This window comes from Mustela nigripes, chromosome 2 (genome assembly GCF_022355385.1).
Source record: "Mustela nigripes isolate SB6536 chromosome 2, MUSNIG.SB6536, whole genome shotgun sequence".
NCBI lineage: Eukaryota > Metazoa > Chordata > Mammalia > Carnivora > Mustelidae > Mustela > Mustela nigripes.
In genome coordinates this window covers 18,623,133-18,643,085 of record NC_081558.1, presented here as the reverse complement: position 1 = coordinate 18,643,085, position 19,953 = coordinate 18,623,133, and the positions used below count along the sequence as shown (strand labels likewise).

Sequence of the window (19,953 nt, the reverse complement as noted above, 5' to 3'; positions counted from 1 at the left end):
AATAGACACAAAAAAGGTACTCAACTTTGGCTGCCAGGGTGGCTCAGTCCTTAAGGGGCTACCTTCAGCTCAGGTCATGATCCTGGAATCCTGGTATCCAGTCCTGCTTTGAGCTCCTTGCTCAGCAGGAAGCCTGCTTCTCCCTCTCCCACTTCCCACTTCCCCCTGCTTATGTTCCTTCTCTCATGGTGTCTCTCTCTGTCAAATAAATAAATAAAATCTTCAAAAAAAAAAAAAGGTATTCAACTTCATTAGTCATCAAAGAAAAGTAAGTTAAACCCTGAATGTGGCACCTACTGTGCTCTGTTAATGAAAAATCAGACATTAATATTAAGTGCTGTTGAGAATGTATAACAGCTATATGTGGGGTTATTTTTAAATTATTTTTCTGTACTATTCGAATATTTTTTCTTAAAAAATAAATGTGTTGGGGCGCCTGGGTGGCTCAGTGGGTTAAAGCCTCTGCCTTCAGCTCAGGTCATGATCTCAGGGTCCTGGGATCAAGCCCCACATCGGGCTCTCTGCTCAGGGGGGTGCCTGCTTCCCCCCTCTCTGTCTGCCTGCCTCTTAGCCTACTTGTGATCTCTGTCAAATAAATAAATAAAATCTTTAAAAAAAAATTACTTTGACATTATAGCTATGACTCCAGTACAGACAGTCTTGAGAATTCAAGCAGTCTGTCACTATTTTATGGGAATGCAGCTAATTGTTAAAGAAAATAAATTTGGGGAAATGTAAGTTTCAGTTGACCTCTGCCGTTCTTTTATTTTATTTTATTTTTTTAAAGATTTTATTTATTTATTTGAGAGAAAGACAGTGAGAGAGAACATGAGCGAGGAGAAGGTCAGAGGGAGAAGCAGACTTCCCATGGAGCTGGGAGCCCGATGTGGAACTCGATCCCGGGACTCCAGGATCATGACCTGAGCCGAAGGCAGTCGTCCAACCAACTGAGCCACCCAGGCACCCCTCTGCCGTTCTTTTATGATGGAGGTGGACTACTGAAATATGTAATAGCATAACATAGAAACAGTTAATTTCTGTTCATATATCTCTCTCCTTTGTCCCTTTTTGAGCTAGAAGGGTAAGTGTGATTAGGTATTTAGAGTCACATGCTGAGAATTTTGTAATGTTGTTGGGTCTATATTATGAGAGCTACCTTCTTCAGATGGAAATTCCAGTCATGATGCTCTTATCAGAGGAGAGGTTTGACACATTCTGTACCAGTGTGGTGAGCGTTTTTGGGTCACCTACACTGGAATGTCCTTCTCTGAATAGGTTAGAAAAAGATGAGTTGCTTGTCCTTTGTGGTTGTCTTTTCATTTGTGCTATGACATCATTGAGATCTGAATTTTGAAGTCTCATAGACTTCGAAAGACCTCCTAATTTTCAACTCTGAGAGAAGATATCTGAATGCAGCTGTAGCAGAGAGAAGAGAGAACTGAGCAAGGCAGATGGTCCGAAGAGAAGTGAGAAAGGGACAAACGAGTTAAATTTCAGATTAGAGGCTGTCAGCAAAGGCTTTAACCTTGCCCTCACCTGACCTGCACTTGCTGTTCTCTGCACTTCATTGTGCTTGGAGTTTTCCAGAGAAATAGAGGCTCTTCGGAGAGTAGTGGCCTAGGATTTGACTTTAGGCAGGACAAAGTATACGTGTTGTTCTTGTGTGTGTGTGTGTGTTGTTGTACTTTATTTATGGAAAGATATATTTAGAATATATTATATGCATCATTAAAAGAATTACTGTTGGGTCTCTTCTCTTTGAAAGCACCCAAATATAGCTCATGTAGTATATTTACAGTGTCCCACAGAAATGTTGCCAGTGTTAATAACTTAGTAGCAGTAAGAATTAAATGTTTTCTTTGGTCTCACACTTGTCCCAGATACATAGGTTCTTTTCTCAAGATATATACTAACTATTTACCAAGAAAAAGGGTAACATTTATGGTTGTAAGTTAGAGATGTTACAGGGACAAAGAGCCATAATCCTTTATACATTCAGTTGCAAATCCAACATACATGTACATGTATGCATATATGTACCTACTGTGTGTCAGCCATTCAGAGCGTATTGGGACACAGTCTTGTCTGCCAGGAGTTTAGAGTCAAGTGAAAGAGATGAGATGATTACCCATATGCCTTTTATCTGTAACATAAGGCAGAACACCTGGGCAGTGAAAGAGACTGGCCTTTCTAGCCTTGATGCCCTTCTAGCCTTTCCTTGATGACCCAGGGAGACAAATCACTTTTTCATTTGCAATTGACAGAGAGCCCTTTTTGGCAAAAAGGTTGACATCGTCTGTGAGACCCTCCTGTCCTGTTTCTGCTTTTGTTCTGGAGGTGGTTCTGATCCAGAGAGGAGGGAACAGTATGAAAGTAGCAGTGGTAGGGCCCTTAGCAGTCCATAGATAGATTGCGTGGTTGTCCCCCAGGTAATTGAGAATTACTATCTACCCCTGCAGATTCATTCTTAGGGTAAATACCCCAATGAAGAATGTGACAAATTGATCTCTGAATCTTAGTAATGACCTAGTAATTTAAAGTGCTATTCAGCTCCCTCCCCCAGCTAATTTTAATAATACCAGCTAGTACTTATATGGTGCAGTCTATGTTGGATTTTCTTCCAAGGACTTTACTTGTGAAGTGTGTTTAATCTTTATGTCAATTCTGTATGATAGATACTATTTGTCCCCATTTTATATACAAACTAAGGTTAACTAACTTGTCCAGGGTTTCAGAGCTAAGGAGAGATCACGCTGGGATTTGGACCCTGGCAGGCTGGCTCCAAAATCCGTGCTTTTGACCAGTAAGCTGTGCTGTAAAAGAATGTGAGCAATATACGGCAAACGGATTTTTGGTGTTTCTGGTGGCAGATGAAATATAAGTATATACTCCCTTTCTCTAGGGTCTTGCTACAGCTAGATGGCATGTGTATTCTTCACTCGAGGACATCGTTGGTCGCAGAAATTGAACATGTCAGTAGGAATCCCTGCTCCTAACTTCCTTGGTTGTCCTCTCTGTGATGGTCACAGAGTAATTTTGCATGTGACTTTTGTTGTCCAGTGCTTGGCTCTGCAGAGAAGATGGCATTGGCCTAGAACTGGGTGGAGAGTGTGTTTTCAGCCTGTTTCATCCAGTACTGTGACGCATGCCTTTGTTTTTTGTTTTCACTGTGATAGTTTGATTTAAGAAATGTTTATGGGGACAATTTCTAGATACTGTTAACTAAAAAAAGAATAAGGTGGTATAATAACTCTATTTTGGATTCTAGATGTACACAGCTACCCTGAATATTCCACTCTGATGCAAGCATGATTGCTCTGCATTTCAGAATATGAAAACAATAGCATAATTTTGACTTCTGACCATTTATTTTATTTCTAGGAACCCTAAGGACTCTGCAATATGAATAATTCCCTGGAAAACACCATTTCCTTTGAAGAGTACATCCGAGTGAAGGCGCGGTCTGTCCCGCAACACAGGATGAAGGAATTTCTGGACTCATTAGCCTCTAAAGGGCCGGAAGCCCTTCAGGAGTTCCAGCAGACAGCTACCACTACCATGGTGTACCAACAGGGTGGGAACTGCATTTACACAGACAGCACCGAAGTGGCTGGGTCTTTGCTTGAACTTGCCTGTCCAGTCACCACCAGTGTTCAGCCACAAACCCAACAAGAACAGCAGATTCAGGTTCAACAACCACAGCAGGTTCAGGTAAAAGGGAGATGTTGAGGTGCATCCTGTTTAATAGATTTTATTTGCCATCCGGGTTTTGGTTAGTAGGAACATCACATCACAAATGTCCAAGGTTATTTTTACTAGGGGGAGTACTCTGGTTTTTTAAAACACATTTTATTTAACACAGAGGCTTTCATAGTATAGACTAAAAGTATTTGCAACTACCATAAACTAAAAAGATTGCAGATACTTGCCATTTGCTTTGGAGAATTGAACAGTATGGGAATTAGTGGTCTTCTGGGACTGGGTTTGGATGTGATATAGCTGTGTGTAACAGAAGGCTCTCTTTTATCTGTGTCACCCTGAACAGATCAAGAGCAGAGGAGGGGTTCATCTTACCTCATTATTTAAAGCATGACATTTGGAAGTTGTTTTAAAAGGATATAATATATTTCAGTGATCTTCATTTATTTTTATTGTTCCCTGACTTAGGTCCCTTGTAGATTTCTAGGTCTGCATTTACTATTTGTAATCCTCAGGAAATAATGCTAATTGTAATAAGCTTACAGAAAGAGAAGAAGCTTCATACATTTGCTGAGAAGGTCAAAGTGCCTCTTTAGGGCTTCCTCATCTGAGACTAACAGTATGCTCCATTTACAAATGCTGCTTTCTTACCCCTGTCTGTTGTGATTCTATTTCATTTTGGCTCAATGTTTTTTACACCAAGAGAATTGGAAAGGGTAGAACTTGATGGAGGGGCAAGGACTGTAGAGAGGTATGTTTGATAAGATAGAAAGACTGGCCTCTTTGCTCCTTAAGAATGCAGGCAGATATATTGGAAGGATCTGGGCTCTGGAGTTGCATTCCTGGGTTTAAGTCTGGCTTGACCTCCTATTTGTTGACATGATTTAAATCTTTTTAGCCCTAGATTTTTCATCTGTTAAATAGGGATAATACTATTTAGTGATACTGAATGAGATAATAAACAAGAAAACATCTGGCACGTGGAGGAATGCAGTATTGTTTTTTCATTTTTGTTCTTTTTTTTTTTTTAATTTTTTTTAAGATTTTATTTATTATTCAACAGAGAGAGTGTGCACAAGCAGGGGGAGCTGCAGGCAGAGGGAGAGGGAGCCGCTGACCTCCTGCTGAGCAAGGAGTGGGATGTAGGGTTCAATCCCAGGACCCTGGGATCATGACCTGAGCTGAAAACAGACCCTTAACGACTAAGCCACCCAGGCACCTACCTCTATTTTTTCCATTCTTTGTAAGGTGTATAGGAAAGGTAGACTGATTTTTTGGTTCAAGAAATTATTCTGCTGTTACTTAAACCGTGGACTTCATTTTTCAAAAGGTTAAAATGGTTTGGGATATGGTCGTCTGACTAGTCTGTAGAGCATTCAGTGTGACTCTTGATCTTGGGGTCTTGAGTTCAAGCCCATGCTGGGTATAGAGCTCACTTTGAAAAAATAAAAGGGAAAAAAATGCCTTGAGATTTGAGTTTAAAATGTTGTTTAAGATGGTGAATTGAGGTCACCTATTAACATCATCATCTTTCCTTAAAACCCCTGTAAATAAAAGAAGGAACGTAAATATAATAATAAATCCATGAGATACAAGCACTGAGCATGGAGCTTGCTTAAGATTTCTTTCTGTCCCTCTGACGCTCCCACCACTTGAGTGCACTCTCTCTCTCACTTAAAAATAAAAACAAAGGGGTGCCTGGATGGCTCAGTGGGTTAAGTCTCTGCCTTCAGTTCAGATCATGATCTCAGGGTCCTGGAATTGAGCCCCCGCATCCGGTCTTCTGCTCAGCAGGGAGCCTGCTTACCCTCCTCTCTCTCTGCCTGCATCTCTGCCTACTTGTGATCTCTGTCTGTCAAATAAATAAATAAAATCTTAAAAAAAAAATTAAACCTCTTTTTTTTTTTTTTTAAGATTTTTATTTATTATTTGAGAGAGAGAGAGAATGAGGGAGGGAGAGCAAGAGAGGAGGGAGGTCAGCAGGAGAAGCAGACTCCCTGTGAAGCAGGGAGCCCAATGTGGGACTCAGTCCCAGGACTCCAGGATCATGACCTGAGCCGAAGGCAGTCACTTAACTGACTGAGCCACACAGGCACCCAAAGCAAAAAAACTCTTAGGGCAAATCTATTTTCATTAATAACTGGCTTAAGCCAGAGGGATTTAATTTTTCTAAAATTTTCTAAAATTTTTCTAAAAGTTGGCTTTGTAGGGACGCCTGGGTGGCTCAGTTGGTTAAGCAGCTGCCTTCGGCTCAGGTCATGATCCCAGCGTCCTGGGATCGAGTCCCACATCGGGCTCCTTGCTCAGCAGGGAGCCTGCTTCTCCCTCTGCCTCTGCCTGCCATTCTGTCTGCCTGTGCTCTCTCTCTCCCCCTCTCTACCTCTGATAAATAAATAAAATCTTTAAAAAAAAAAAAAAAAGATTTAAAAGTTGGCTTTGTAGATTTAATTTAAATAAAGATTAAATTGATACTGTTACTTACAAAAATTGATACTGTTAATCTAAAGTTACCAAAATCATAAGCTAGACAGTATTAATAAAAATACGACTGAAAATACAACTTTATATAAGACTTTGAAAAAAAATTTTTTTCTGAGTGATATCAGAGTCAAATATATGCCTTGCAGTTATAAAATTATTATGCAGGGGTGCCTGGGTGGCTGAGTTGGTTAAGTGTACAACTCTTGATTTCAGGTCAGATCTTGATCTTGGGGTTGTGAACTCAAGCTCAGCTTGAACACCCAGCTCTATGCCCACTTAAAAGAAAAAAACCTGGAGTTACTATACACACATGTTGGTTTCTTGGTCTCTTTTATTGGCCTATCTATACTTAGTTTAAAAGGATAATTTTTTTAAAATTAAAAATAGCACATGAGGCATAGGGGAGGTAGGTCCTGTACTAGCAGATACTGTTTGCACCCAAGCTGCTCTGACTGGAGCCTGTGCTTCTGCATAGTGCTGCTGATACACGAAGAACTCCGAGAAAGTAGAAAAAATAACCTAGTAAAAAAATGAACAAAGGATATAGTAGTTTGTGAAAGAAGAAATACATGTGATCATATGCATATCAGAAGATATTTCATACTACTGGTAATTATGGAGGTATAAATTTTGAAAGTGAAATATATTTCATTTAATAGATAGGAAAACATTTATAAAGATTTTATCCAGGACAGCAAGGGTATGGAGAGGATAAATTAGTGTAACTCTGGGGCACATAGGTGGCTCAGTCAGTTAAGCGTCTGCCTTAGGTGTAGATCATGATACTAGGGTCCTGGAATTAAGCCCTGCGTCTGGCTCCCTGCTCAGGGGAGAGGCTGCTTCTCCCTCTCCCTCTGCTGCTCTTGCTCTCTCCATTACTCTTTCTCTCAAATGAATAAATCTTTTTTTAAACAATGCAAAAAAAAATTAGTGTAACTTCTTGGAAGTGGTTTTGGTAATACTTGTCAAATGCTTAAGTGTGCATACCTTTGACCTTGCATTTGTTTTCACAGGTATATATGTATATGGGGATATTCACTGCTGCACTCATTATAGTAGTAACACTAGAACCAAGTCGCTCAGTAAGGGAAATGGCAAATAATGGCACTGGTACAATTGTAGTATATTGTCCTATGTAGCCAGAAGAACGAGGTAGATCTACATGTTTTGACAGGGTAGGATGTTTAGCAGATTGCTGAGGGTCAAAACCAGTTTAGTATCTCTTTTTTTAACATGCAGAATGTAGTAGTTCTTGAACAGTAGTAGTAAAGTTCAAAACAGTAATTGGGCTTGGGAGTGGGGTGCTAAGGAGAAGAGCTCAATTTTTATTTGTTTATTTATTTTTATTTTTATTTATTTATTTTTTTTTTTTTTTTTAAAGATTTTATTTATTTATTTGACAGAGAGAAATCACAAGTAGGCAGAGAGGCAGGCAGAGAGAGAGAGAGAGGAGGAAGCAGGCTCCCTGCTGAGCAGAGAGCCCGATGCGGGACTCGATCCCAGGACCCTGAGATCATGACCTGAGCCGAAGGCAGCGGCTTAACCACTGAGCCACCCAGGCGCCCTATTTGTTTATTTATTTTTAACTGGGCTCCATGCTGGGCTTGAATTTTATTTTAATTTATCTTTTTAAAATTTTTTTATTAACATATAATGTATTATTAGCCTCAGGGGTACAGGTCTGTGAATTGCTAGTTTACACACTTCACAGTACTCACCATAGCACATACCCTCCTCCCCAATGTCCATAACCCAACCACCCTCTCCTTACCTCCCCAGCCCCAGTAATCCTCAGTTTGTTTTGTGAGATTAAGAGTCTCTTATGGTTTGTCTCCCTCCCAATCCCATCTTATTTCATTTTTTTCCTTCCCTACCCAGCAAACCCCCCACATTGCCTCTCAAATTCTACATATCAGGGAGATCATATGATAATTGTCTTTCTCTGATTGACTTACTTTGCTTAGCACGATACCCTCTAGTTCCATCCATGTCATTGCAAATGGTAAAATTTCATTTCTTTTGATGGCTGCATAATATTCCATTGTATATATTGAACACATCTTCTTTATCCATTCATCTGTTGATGGACATCTAGGTTCTTTCCATAGTTTGGCTATTGTGGTTATTGCTGCTATAAATAAACATTAGGGTACACGTGCCCCTTCGGATCACTGCATTTGTATTTTTAGGGTAAATACCCAGTAGTGTGATTGCTGGGTCGTAGGGTAGCTCTACTTTCAAGTTTTTGAGGAACCTCCATGATGCCTTTCAGAATGGTCACACCAGCTTGCATTCCCACCAACAGTGTAGGAGGGAGGGTTCCCCTTTCTCTGCATCCTCACCATCATCTGTCATTTCCTGACTTGTTAATTTTAGCCATTCTGACTGGTGTGAGGTGGTATCTCATTGTGGTTTTGATTTGTATTTTTTGTATTTCCCCGATGCTGAGTGATGTAGAGCACTTTCACGTGTGTCTGTTGGCCATCTGGATGTCTTCTTTGCAGAAATGTCTGTTCATGTCCTCTGCCCATTTCTCGATTGGATTATTTGTTCTTTGGGTGTTGAGTTTGATAAGTTCTTCATAGATTTTGGATACTAGCCTTTTATCTGATGTGTTGTTTGCAAATATCTTCTCCCATTCTGTCTGTTGTCTTTTGGTTTTGTTGACTGTTTCCTTTGTTGTGCAAAAGCTTTTGATCTTGATGAAGTCCCAGTAGTTCATTTTTGCCCTTGCTTCCCTTACCTTTGGTGATGTTTCTAGGAAGAAGTTGCTGCAGCTGAGGTGGAAGAGGTTGCTGCCGGTGTTCTCCTCAAGGATTTTGATGGATTCCTTTCTCACATTGAGGTCCTTCATCCATTTTGGGTCTATTTTCGTGTGTGGTGTAAGAAAATGGTCCAATTTCATTCTTCTGCATGTGGCTGTCCCATTTTCCCAACATATTTGTTGAAGAGACTGTCCTTTTTCCATTGGACATTCTTTCCTGCTTTGTTGGAGATTAGTGGACCATAGAATTGAGGGTCTGTTTCTGGGTTCTCTATTCTGTTCCACTGATCTATGTGTCTGTTTTTGTTCCAGTACCATACTGTCTTGATGATGACAGCTTTGTAATAGAGCTTGAAGTCTAGAATTGTGATGCCACCAACTTTGGCTTTCTTTTTCAACATTCCTCTAGCTATTCGAGGTCTTTTCTGATTCCATATAAATTTTAGGATTATTTGTTCCATTTCTTTGAAAAAAATTGATGGTATTTTGATATGATTGCATTAAATGTGTAGATTGCTTTAGGTAGCATAAACATTTTCACAATATTTGTTCTTCCAATCCATGAGCATGGAATGTTTTTTCATTTCTTTGTGTCTTACTCAATTTCTTTCATGTATACTTTATAGTTTTCTGAGTACAGATTCTTTTCCTCTTTGGTTAGGTTTATTCCTAGGTATCTTATGGTTTTGGGTGCAATTGTAAATGGGATCGACTCCTTAATTTCTCTTTCTTCCGTCTTGTTGTTGGTGTATAGAAATGCAACTGATTTCTGTGCATTGATTTTATATCCTGACACTTTACTGAATTCCTGTACAAGTTCTAGCAGATTTGGAGTTGAGTCTTTTGGGTTTTCCACATAAAGTTTCATATCATCTGCAGAGAGTGATAGTTTGACTTTGCCGATTTGGATGCCTTAATTTCTTTTTGTTGTCTGATGGCTGAGGTTAGGACTTCTAGTACTATGTCGAATAGCAGTGGTGATAAGGGACATCCCTGCAATGTTCCTGACCTTAGCGGAAAAGCTCTCAGTTTTTCTCCATTGAGAATGATATTTGCTGTGGGTTTTTCATAGATGGTTTTGATGACATTGAATGGGCTTGAATTTTTAAGTAAACACAAGGGGCGCCTGAATGACTCAGTCAGGTGAGCATCTGACTCTTGGTTTCGACTCAGGTTGTTGTCTTTGGTTTGTGGGATCAAGCTCTGCACTGGGCTCCCTGCTTAGTATGTGCTAACTTCATGTACTCTTTCTCTAAAAATAAATAAATCTTTAAAAAAAAAGCAAACTAATTTTGCAATGAAAGAAAAGTGCTGTTTAGGAATATTTTGCTTTGAACTTGTAGGTATAGGGCAATGTTTTTGTTTTAAGATTTTATTTATTTGAGAAAGAGAGAGGCCACGAGAGAGGGAATCCAAGCAGGGAGTGGGAGAGGGAGAAGCAGGCTTCCCACTGAACAGGGAGCCTGATGCAGGGCTTGATCCCAGAACCCTGGGATCTTCACCTGAGGTAAAGGCAGACGCTTAATGATTGAGCCACCCAGACGTCCCAGGACAATGATTCTTAATCTTTTCTTCTCTTTGAGACATCTTATGTCTCTATGGATAAAGCCCTTTGCTCTAGATGCTAGACCGAAAGCTCCCTGATTTGTGGAGTATAACATTATACCTGGAAGGAGAGAGATGGTTACATAAGAAAAATCTTACCATATAGTGATGAATGCAGAGGAGTGAAACAAAAACAGGTGGGGGGATCAGGATAAGCTCAGTGTGCTCTTAACATTGAGTTAAGACCAAAGTGTTGGCAGATGAACCATGGTGGTTATCTGAGAAAAGAGCATTCCACATCAGAAAGCCCTACGGTGAGAGCCTGCTTTTTTTTTTTTAAATGGCAGAAAGACGGGGGTGCCTAGGTAGCTGTTAGTTAAATGATTTCAGCTCAGGTCTTGAACTCAGGGTCATGAGTTGGAGCCCCATGTTGGGCTCCACACTGGGTATGGAGTGTACTTTTTAAAAAGGGCAAAAAGGTGGGTCTAACTAGAGTGCATTGAATGACTGGATGAGGCTAGAGGGGTGACATATGTAGGTACTGTCATGTACCTCTAAACAGACCTGCCTTCTCAATTCACATGGTTAAAAGACTCTTTGCCCCATGGTACAGTTGACTCTTGAACAATGTGGGGTTAGGGGTGTTGGCTCCCTGCACAGCTGCAAATCTTCATGTAATTTTTAAAAAAGATTTTTATTTATTTATTTGTCAGAGAGAGAGTGCACAAGTAGGGTTTGCTGCAGGCAAAGGGAAAAGCAGGCTCCCTGTTCAGCAGGGAGCCGGATGCAGGACTTGATTCCAGGACCCTGGGATCATGACCTGAGCCAAGGGCAGCCACTTAACCGACTAAGCCACCATCATCCCTCTTCGTGTAATTTTTGACTCCCCAAAAACTTAATAGCCTACTGTTGACTAGACATTAGCAGTCAATTAACAAATATTTTGTATGTTACATGTATTATATACTGTATTCTCATAATCTAGACAAAAGAAAGTGTTAAATCATAAGGAAGAAAAAATACATTTTCCTTTTTCAAAGATTTTATTTGAGAGAGAGTATGCATGCGCATGTGAGGGTGTGGGGGGCAGAGGCCGAGAATCTCAAGCAGAGTCCACAGAGCCTGATGTAGGGCAGGGCTCAATGTCATGACCCATGAGATCATGACCCATGAGATCATGACATTTAACCAACTGAGCTACCTAGGTACCCCAAGAAAATACATATTCAGTACTCTGCTGCATCTATCACAAAAAACCTGCATATAAGTGGACCCATGCAGTTCAACACAAGTTGTTAAAGGGTCAGCTGTATTGTGTCTCAGTGTCTCAACCTAACCCCCCCCCTTTTTTTCTTAAGATTTTATATTTGAAAGAGAATAAGAAGGGGGGGGGTTGTGGGTAGAGGGAGAAGCAGACTCCTTGCTGAGCAGGAATCCTGATGCCAGAGTCAATCCGGGCACTCCAGAACCGTGACCTGAGCTGAAGGCAGTTGCTTAACCAGCTGAGCCACCCAAGCACCCCTCAATCTAACTCTTTTTTAATAAGAATTAAAAATTATGTCTGTATTACTGTTACTTAAATTTTCAGAACAATTTATTGTCTTGAGAACCTAGGCTGTTTTCTAAATTGCTTTTTTAAAAAATTATGGCAAAATTAGATTGCTTTTTAGATATGACTCCTGTTTTTATTTTTTTTTTTTTATTTTTTTTTTTTTTTAAGATTTTATTTATTTATTTGACAGAGAGAGATCACAAGTAGGCAGAGACTCAGGCAGAGAGAGAGAGGAGGAAGCAGGCTCCCCGCTGAGCAGAGAGCCCGATGCGGGACTCGATCCCAGGACCCTGAGATCATGACCTGAGCCGAAGGCAGCGGCTTAACCCACTGAGCCACCCAGGCGCCCAGATTGCTTTTTAAAAACCATGTGTTAACCACCTTAGAGAGTTTCCTCTGTCAGACTTCCGCATCCGTCCAGCCTAGAAGCAGCACAGACTTTGTTAGTTTTTACAGAGTAATTACATCCTTAGAACAGTTTTAGTGAATTGGTGGGAGACAAAGGTACATGTTAAAGGTTAATCACAGAAGTAGCCATCTGAATAAGCCTCACTGTGTTCCTTTACTCTCTACTACTAACACAGTCACACTTCAGGCCACCAAATGTGGGGTTTTTTCCCACATTGACCAATTCTCTGACATCAGCTAGCTGTCCTACAATTCAGTTGATACTGTCTACTTGGAGTTAGTGTCAGGTCCCACAGGTTAAGGTCCTAGGATATCATCTGTACTTCTGATTGACTAGCTATCAGTTGGGGTTCTTACTACCCCTCCTTAGGTTTCATAATTTGTTGGAACAACTCACAGAACTCAGGGAAACACGTTTGCTGGTATATTATGTAATAAATGATATGATAGAAGATAAAAATGAATAGCCAGATAAAGATATATAGGAGCTTCTGTCCATATGGAATTGGGGTACACCACATTCCTGGCATGTTCACCAACAAATCAGTTCCCTGAACCCCATACTTCTGGGATTTTTATGGAGGCTATATCCCATAGGTACAATCCATTAGTATCTCAATTTCTATCTTTCTTCTCCAGAGAATGGAGTGTGGGGCTGAAAGTATCAAGCTTCTAATCATGGCTTGGTCTTTCTGGTGACCAGCCTCCGTCGAGGAGCCCACCAAGAGTTGCCTCAATAGAACACAAGATGGATCTAGCATTTTTATTATTACTTACAAAATTATAAAGATTTTAGGAGCTCTGGCCAGGAGCCAGGGAGAATAAAATACATATTTTTTTATTATACCACAGGATAATATCTTATCTAGGTAAGATAAGGAGGCAACTTCTAAGGACAAAAACAAAAGCTGTCATATAAATGCCTTGATAGTGTGTATAGTACTAGGAAAGGTCCAGGTTTTCTGTTCCTGGTCTGTTAGTCTGAGCTGGATAAAGGGGATTCATTTGGAACTTCTCTTTCAAGAACCCTCTTGAGTTGGGTGCTTCCTAAAGCATCCACATGGAGTTAGATGCATGTGTTAGAAAGAAGGCCTTCTTTTTTCTTTTTTCTTTTCTTTTTTTTTTTTTTTAATATTTTATTTATTTGACACAGAGAGAGAGAGAGATCACAAGTAGGCAGAGAGGGAGGCAGAGAGAGAGAGAGACGCGGGCTCCCTGCCAAGCAGAGAGCCCGACACGGGGCTGGATCCCAGGACCCTGAGATCATGACCCGAGCTAAAGGCAGAGACTTAACCCACTGAGCCACCGAGGCACCCCGAAAGAAGGCCTTCTGATGGTGAATCCCAGGGTTTGGGTTTCATTTCGCATCCATGAAATTGCTTGTTCTTCTGCCCTTTTACAGGGCAGGAACTGAGGCTTCACACAGGGCTGGTTGGTCAGTCTGGCTGCACTAAGTGAAGGGTACTTTGGGGAAGGGGACCTCTCATCACTTGCTCCTTTTGCAACTCTTCATTTGTTATTTCAACTCTTGTCCCTCTTTCTCTTTTTCTTCTTGCTGTTGTACGTCCCCTTCGTGCTGGATGGTTCGTAACCCCTCATCATAGTGTGGAATTACCGAGAATGACAAAGAGTTAATCAAAAGCCAGACTTGGCTCTGAGACAAACAGGATTCTGGTCTGTCTCTGCAACTTTAGATACGTCATCTTAAGCAAGTGATTTAACCACAGAGTCCATTTCCTTATCTACATCATAAAAATAAAAGAATTTATGTTGTAGTTACTTTGAGGGTTATATAAAATATTAAGTCCTAAACACATTCCCTGGCACATAGTAATCCTTTAATAAATAAATAATAGCTGCTGTTGTTTTCTTCTTCCTCTTCTCATTAGTGCATTCCTACCTTGGGCCTCAGTCGCTTTTCAAATATTTTAAAAGTACCCAAACATTTATTCCCACACTGTTGGTAGTGCCATTTTTATCCTTTTTTTTTCTTTTCCTTTTTTTCTTTTTTTTTTTAAGTAGGTAGGCTCCACACCCAGCATGGAGCCCAGTATGGGGCTTGAACTCAAGACCTGAACTGAGATCAAGAGTCAGATGCTTAACCAACTGAGCTACTCAGGCGCCCCATTCTTTTTTTTCTTCAATACATAAACTTAACAGATGCAATTCAGATCTGTAGTAACTCCCCTGAACATCCTCCTCTCCTAGAGTAAATGCTATTTTAAGGTTTTTAGCTTGGTGTGATATTTTCTGTATCCATCTGGGTATTGATTTTTAGTTATAAATATTAGATATTCCCCCTCATCCCCTTTTTTATTCAGAAAGAAAATGACTAAAGGATAGTAGTTAGCTCAAGGAATTTGTGGGAGGGCTGGAGAATGGGTCTTGGAGATTGCAGCCAGGCACAGGACTCAGGTCACATTGCTGGCCTGCTCTGGCAGAGACTTTCTGCTACACCCATGGGCACAGGTCCTTGCTCTACTACAGTCTCATTGGGATCTATGCCATCCTGCTCCATTTCTGCCATATTCCTCCACTCTCACCAGAAAATGGAGGTTGTGGTTCTTGCTGCCTCATGTTGCTCCCTTCTGAGTCCAAATTTCATGCAGTGTGTCTAATTTGGGAAGCTTTGGTCACATGCCCGCACTAGCTGCAGGAGAGGTTCGGAGAATGAGTCTGGCTTCTGCCTTAGAGAGGCAGCGCTCGTTTTATGATGTATTCTGCAAACATGGGTGTGCAGCCAAAAATGGGACTGCAGTCAGCTACTCCCTCACTGGCACATTGTGGGCTGATTGGGATCCTGATCATCACTTGGATCAGTGAACCACGTATTGCTCCTTTTCCTGGCTCTTCATGTCCAGCCTTTTACTCAAATTTAAATCTCTTCCCTTACCGTATTTCTAAGTTCATTCGTATAAGAGTTTGGTAAATGTTTAATATGTGAGTAGAGACTTTACCATTTTCAGAAGAGTGTTAGTTGAATAGGAATTCTACCAGGGCCCCTAAATTTTTGCTAGACTAGTTGTTAAAAGGTGCAGGTAGGTTCCTGCGTGTGTGATTCCTTACCTAGTGGGGTGTTCTTCTACCATGTTGAGCACTGTCCTCAACCATCCCTCCTCAGTGAGACTTAGAACATGAAATGGAATGTGAGCTACATGAGTTTCCTAGTACTGTTTTTTAAAGGGGACAAAAGAAAGGTGAAATTGATTTTTTAATCACATTTAATCTAATCTAATACTTCAACATGTAATCAGTATAATATTAAAAACCATTTTCCCCTTTTTTGGTACAAATCCTTGAAATCTGGTTATGTTTTGAACTTGTAGCCCGCTATAGTTTGAACATTACAGGTGATGGCCAACTACAGGTAGAGGATATTGGACCAGCACAGCTTCAGAGGAATGTGAGGGAAGAATTGTTTACTCTATCCTGTGGAAATAAAGTAATTTTAAAAGTTGTTTATGAGGCAGAATGTGGAAATTGACCCTACACGTTCAGTTTATTTTCTTATTTATTTATTTAAAGATTTGTTTATTCATTCTGGGGGGGTGCTGAGGGAGTGAGAGTCTCAAGCCGACTCTGCACTGAGCAGAACATCACGTGGGGCTTGATCTCATGACCCTGAGATCATGACCTGGCCTGACAATAAGAGTCAGCCACTTAACTGACTTGACTGTGCCCCCAGGTGCCCCTTTTCTCCTTTAAATGAAATACTGATTTTATTTTACACTTTACCCAGAAGAAGAAGGAAAAAAAATCCAAGAAGTGGTACTAGATACGTTTTTTTGGTTTTGAGTTTCAGTGATTGGAAGAAAAGATTCCTAATATTGGTAGTACATGTGTTACTTCATGGTTTCTCATTGTTCCTTAGTTGGAATACTTAGTCCTTATGTGTTGAGCTTTGAATTACTTAGGTTATGAATGACACTGAGGAAAAAGGAAAAGATTTTCCATCTGCAAACTAATTAAGAATGTTGACAAGTCAGGGCCAATAAGACTTCTAGACTAGTGGTTATCCAGGTGAGTAGAATCACGTGGAGAGGTTTTAAGATACTTATTTTAGAAAGAGAGAAGCTCGTGGAGGGCAGAAGGAGAGAGAGAGTCCTGAAGCACACTCCGAGAGCACAGAGCCCAACACGGTTCATCTCTGCCACTCCCCCCGCCGATATCAAGACCTGAGCAGAAACCAGGAGTCATCTCCTTAACCATCCTAGCCATCCTGATGCCCCTCATCTGGAGAGTTTCTTAAAATGAAAAATGGCTAGGGCACCTGGGTGGCTCATCCTGGCTCCATGCTCAGTGGGGAGTCTGCTTGAGCGTCTCTGCCCCTCCCCCAACTACTGCTCTTACGTGCACTCTCCCGAAGGCCCGCGCTCTCTGTCAAATAAATCTTTTTTTTTTTTTTTAAGATTTTATTTGTTTATTTGACAGACAGAGATCACAAGTAGGCAGAGAGGCAGGCAGAGAGAGAAAGAGGGAAGCAGGCTCCCTGCCGAGCAGAGAGCCCGATGCGGGACTCGATCCCAGAACTCTGAGATCATGACCTGAGCTGAAGGCAGCAGCTTAACCCACTGAGCCACCCAGGTGCCCTGTCAAATAAATCTTAAAAAAGGAGAGAATGGCTGCTTCCCTCACCCCATGCCCTGAATTCTGATTTAGTGTAGGTAGGACTGGGGTCACTTCTAAATGTTTGCATTTTTCCCCAATTTTATTGAGATCATATAGCATGTATAAGTTTAAGGTATACACCTTAATGATTTGACTTATATATCATGAAATGATTACCACAATAAAAGTTTGGTTAACTTCTGTCACCTCATATAGATTAAAAAAGGTTAAGAAAAAGGAAGTTTTTCCCTTCGTGATGCAAGCTCTTAGGGTTCACTCTCCTAACAACTTTTCTCTATACCATGCAGCCATATTAGCTACAGTCATTCTGTTGTACATTATCTCCCTAGCACTTCTGTATCTTACAGCTCTGAGTTAATACCTTTTGACCACATTCATCCTGTTCTTCCTCCTCCCTGTGCCCACTTTTAGTAGTCATAAATTGATGTCTTTATCTATGAGTTTCTTTTTTTTTAGATTCCATATATGTGAAATCATGTAGTATTTGCTTTTCTCTGACTTACTAGCATAAAGCCATCAATGTACATCTGTTTCACAAAGGTCAGAATTTCTTCATCCTTTGGCAGACACTCAACCATTTTCCTGTCTTATTATAAATAATGCTGTGAACATGGAGTATAGATGTTTCATTGACATGTTTTAATTTCCAGAGAATTTTTATTTTTATTTTTTTTTAAGATTTTATTTATTGGGGCACCTGGGTGGCTCAGTTTACTAAGTATTTGCCTTTGGCTCAGGTCATGATCCTGGGGTCCTGGGATTGAGTCCTGCATAGGGCTCCCTGCTCAGCAGGGAATCTGCTTCCTGCTTTCCCTCTGCTGCTCGCTCTCTCTGTTAAGTAAACAAATAAAGTCTTTAAAAAAAAAAAGATATTATTTATTTAAAAGAGTGCATGAGAGAGAAAGCAGGGGGAGGGACAGAGGAAGAAGCATACTCCCTGCTGAGCTTAGAGTCCAGTGATGGGCTTGATCCCCGGACTCCGAGATCATGATCTGAGTGGAAGGCAGATGCTTAACCAACTGAGCCACCCAGGTGCCTCGAAAATTTTCATTTCTCATAAATTTCCAGGTTGATGCTGAATATGCTGCTCCATGGATCACATTCAGACATACCTTCTGAAAAACTTAATTGGTAATATACTCAGTGGAGTAAGGAATCTGAGAAAAAAAAAGTCATGAGAATAAAGAAAACAAAACCAGCTCAGAATTGAGCTCTAATTGCAGTGTCATAGCTGTACAGAAGACCCAGAAAGCAGTCTTCCCAGGTTGAAATATAAAGTCAGAATGCTCAAGAAGAAAGTAGTGCCGTACATCTTATGTGGTCAAGAGCCCAGAAATACAGTTATACTTCTCTTCTGAATAACGGGGGGGGGGGGGGGGCAATTAAGCCTGGAAAAGCTGAGGGGAGCTAAATGAGAAGGTTAATGATTTAATTGTGTGAAGAAAACTAAAACTGTGATTTATGAGGGATTGATAGAAGGTGGAAAATAGTGGTTTTTTGAAGGAAAAAAAATCATTCCCCTCAAAATGTCCCCCTCTCCCATTTGATAATACAACTTTTCTAGGATCCGCAAGCTTAGAGATGATCTTTTTCCTTTTTGTACCTATTGAGAATCATCTTAAATCTAGGCTTAAGTTTCAAAATGCTTTTTAATAATCTGTGTATATTTTTTGCTTAGTTAATCAGTCTGTCAGTTTGTTTGTTTTTTCTTTTGAGACACTTGACCGGAGTATTATAACCTTGAAAATTATAGCTAAACCTGTTAAAAGCATAGAGTTGATCAATCACAGTACTAACTTCTGAATGTCTACCTTAGATTTTTGTCTTTTCCTCTTTTTTTAAAAGATTTTATTGATTTAGGAGCGCCTGGGTGGCTCGGTGGGTTAAGCCTCTGGTCATGATCTCAGGGTCCTGGGATCGAGCTCCGCATCGGGCTCTCTGCTCAGCAGGGAGCCTACTTCCTCCTCTCTCTCTGCCTGCCTCTGATCTTTCTCTCTCTGTTAGATAAATCAATACAATTTTTTAAAAAGGTTTTATTGATTTATTTGAGAGAGAGACACAGCAAGAGAGGGAACACAGCAGGGCAAGTGGGAGAGGGAGAAGCAGGCTTCCTGCCGAAGAGGGAGCCTGATGCAGGTCTTGATCCCAGGGCACTGAGATTATGACCTGTGCCAAAGGCAGCTACTTAACGACTGAGCCACCCAGGTGCCCCCCCCCTTTATTTAAGAGAACTCTTTGAGCAACTCTTACTACAAAGAAATACTTGAAGTTGTACAGTTCTTTCAGTTCACTTCATTTTTGCTGCTTTTCTGAGTAAAATTTAATTTTTTGTGTTTATTTGCTGAGTTTCCAAATTCTTACTATGACCATGTAGTTGTGATTAGCCAGATAAAAAGTTAACGTTTTTATATAAATTTTAAAATTGGGAGATAATATAAATAACAATCCTTACTGACCTATGATAGTTATGAATAAAGATGATGAACATATAATATTTGATTTTTTATTCAGTATGTTGACATTGGTAAAGAAATGTCACAAAGTGCTTTAACTCTTACTCCTCTAATTTTAAATTCTAACTACTTTGGATCTAAAATGGCATCAGATTGGGCACCTGGGTGGCTCAGTTGGTTAAGCAACTGCCTTCGGCTCAGGTCATGATTCCTGGGGTTTGGGATTGAGGCCCACATCAGGCTCCCTCTGCTCTGTGGGGAGCCTGTTTCTCCCTCTCCCTCTGTCTACTACTCCCCCTGCTTGTGCTCTCTTTGTCAAATAAATCTTTTAAAAAAATAATAATAATAAAATGACATCAGATTATTTGTACTTTATTCTGGAGTGAGGAGTATTCCTGTCCCCCACTGCCCCTGCAGTTCTG

General features: G+C 40.5%; 1 protein-coding gene across 2 annotated transcripts in view; it reads left to right on the top strand.

The window, feature by feature from the left end:
- QRICH1 (glutamine rich 1) overlaps positions 1-19,953 on the top strand; it is a 53,493-nt gene that overhangs the window by 7,909 nt on the left and 25,631 nt on the right. For both annotated transcript variants that reach the window (XM_059389675.1, XM_059389676.1), the window contains exon 2: positions 3,382-3,711. In XM_059389675.1, coding sequence (XP_059245658.1) covers positions 3,403-3,711 — 309 coding nt within the window. In that variant the 5' untranslated portion in view covers positions 3,382-3,402. The remainder of the gene's footprint in view (positions 1-3,381; positions 3,712-19,953) is intronic.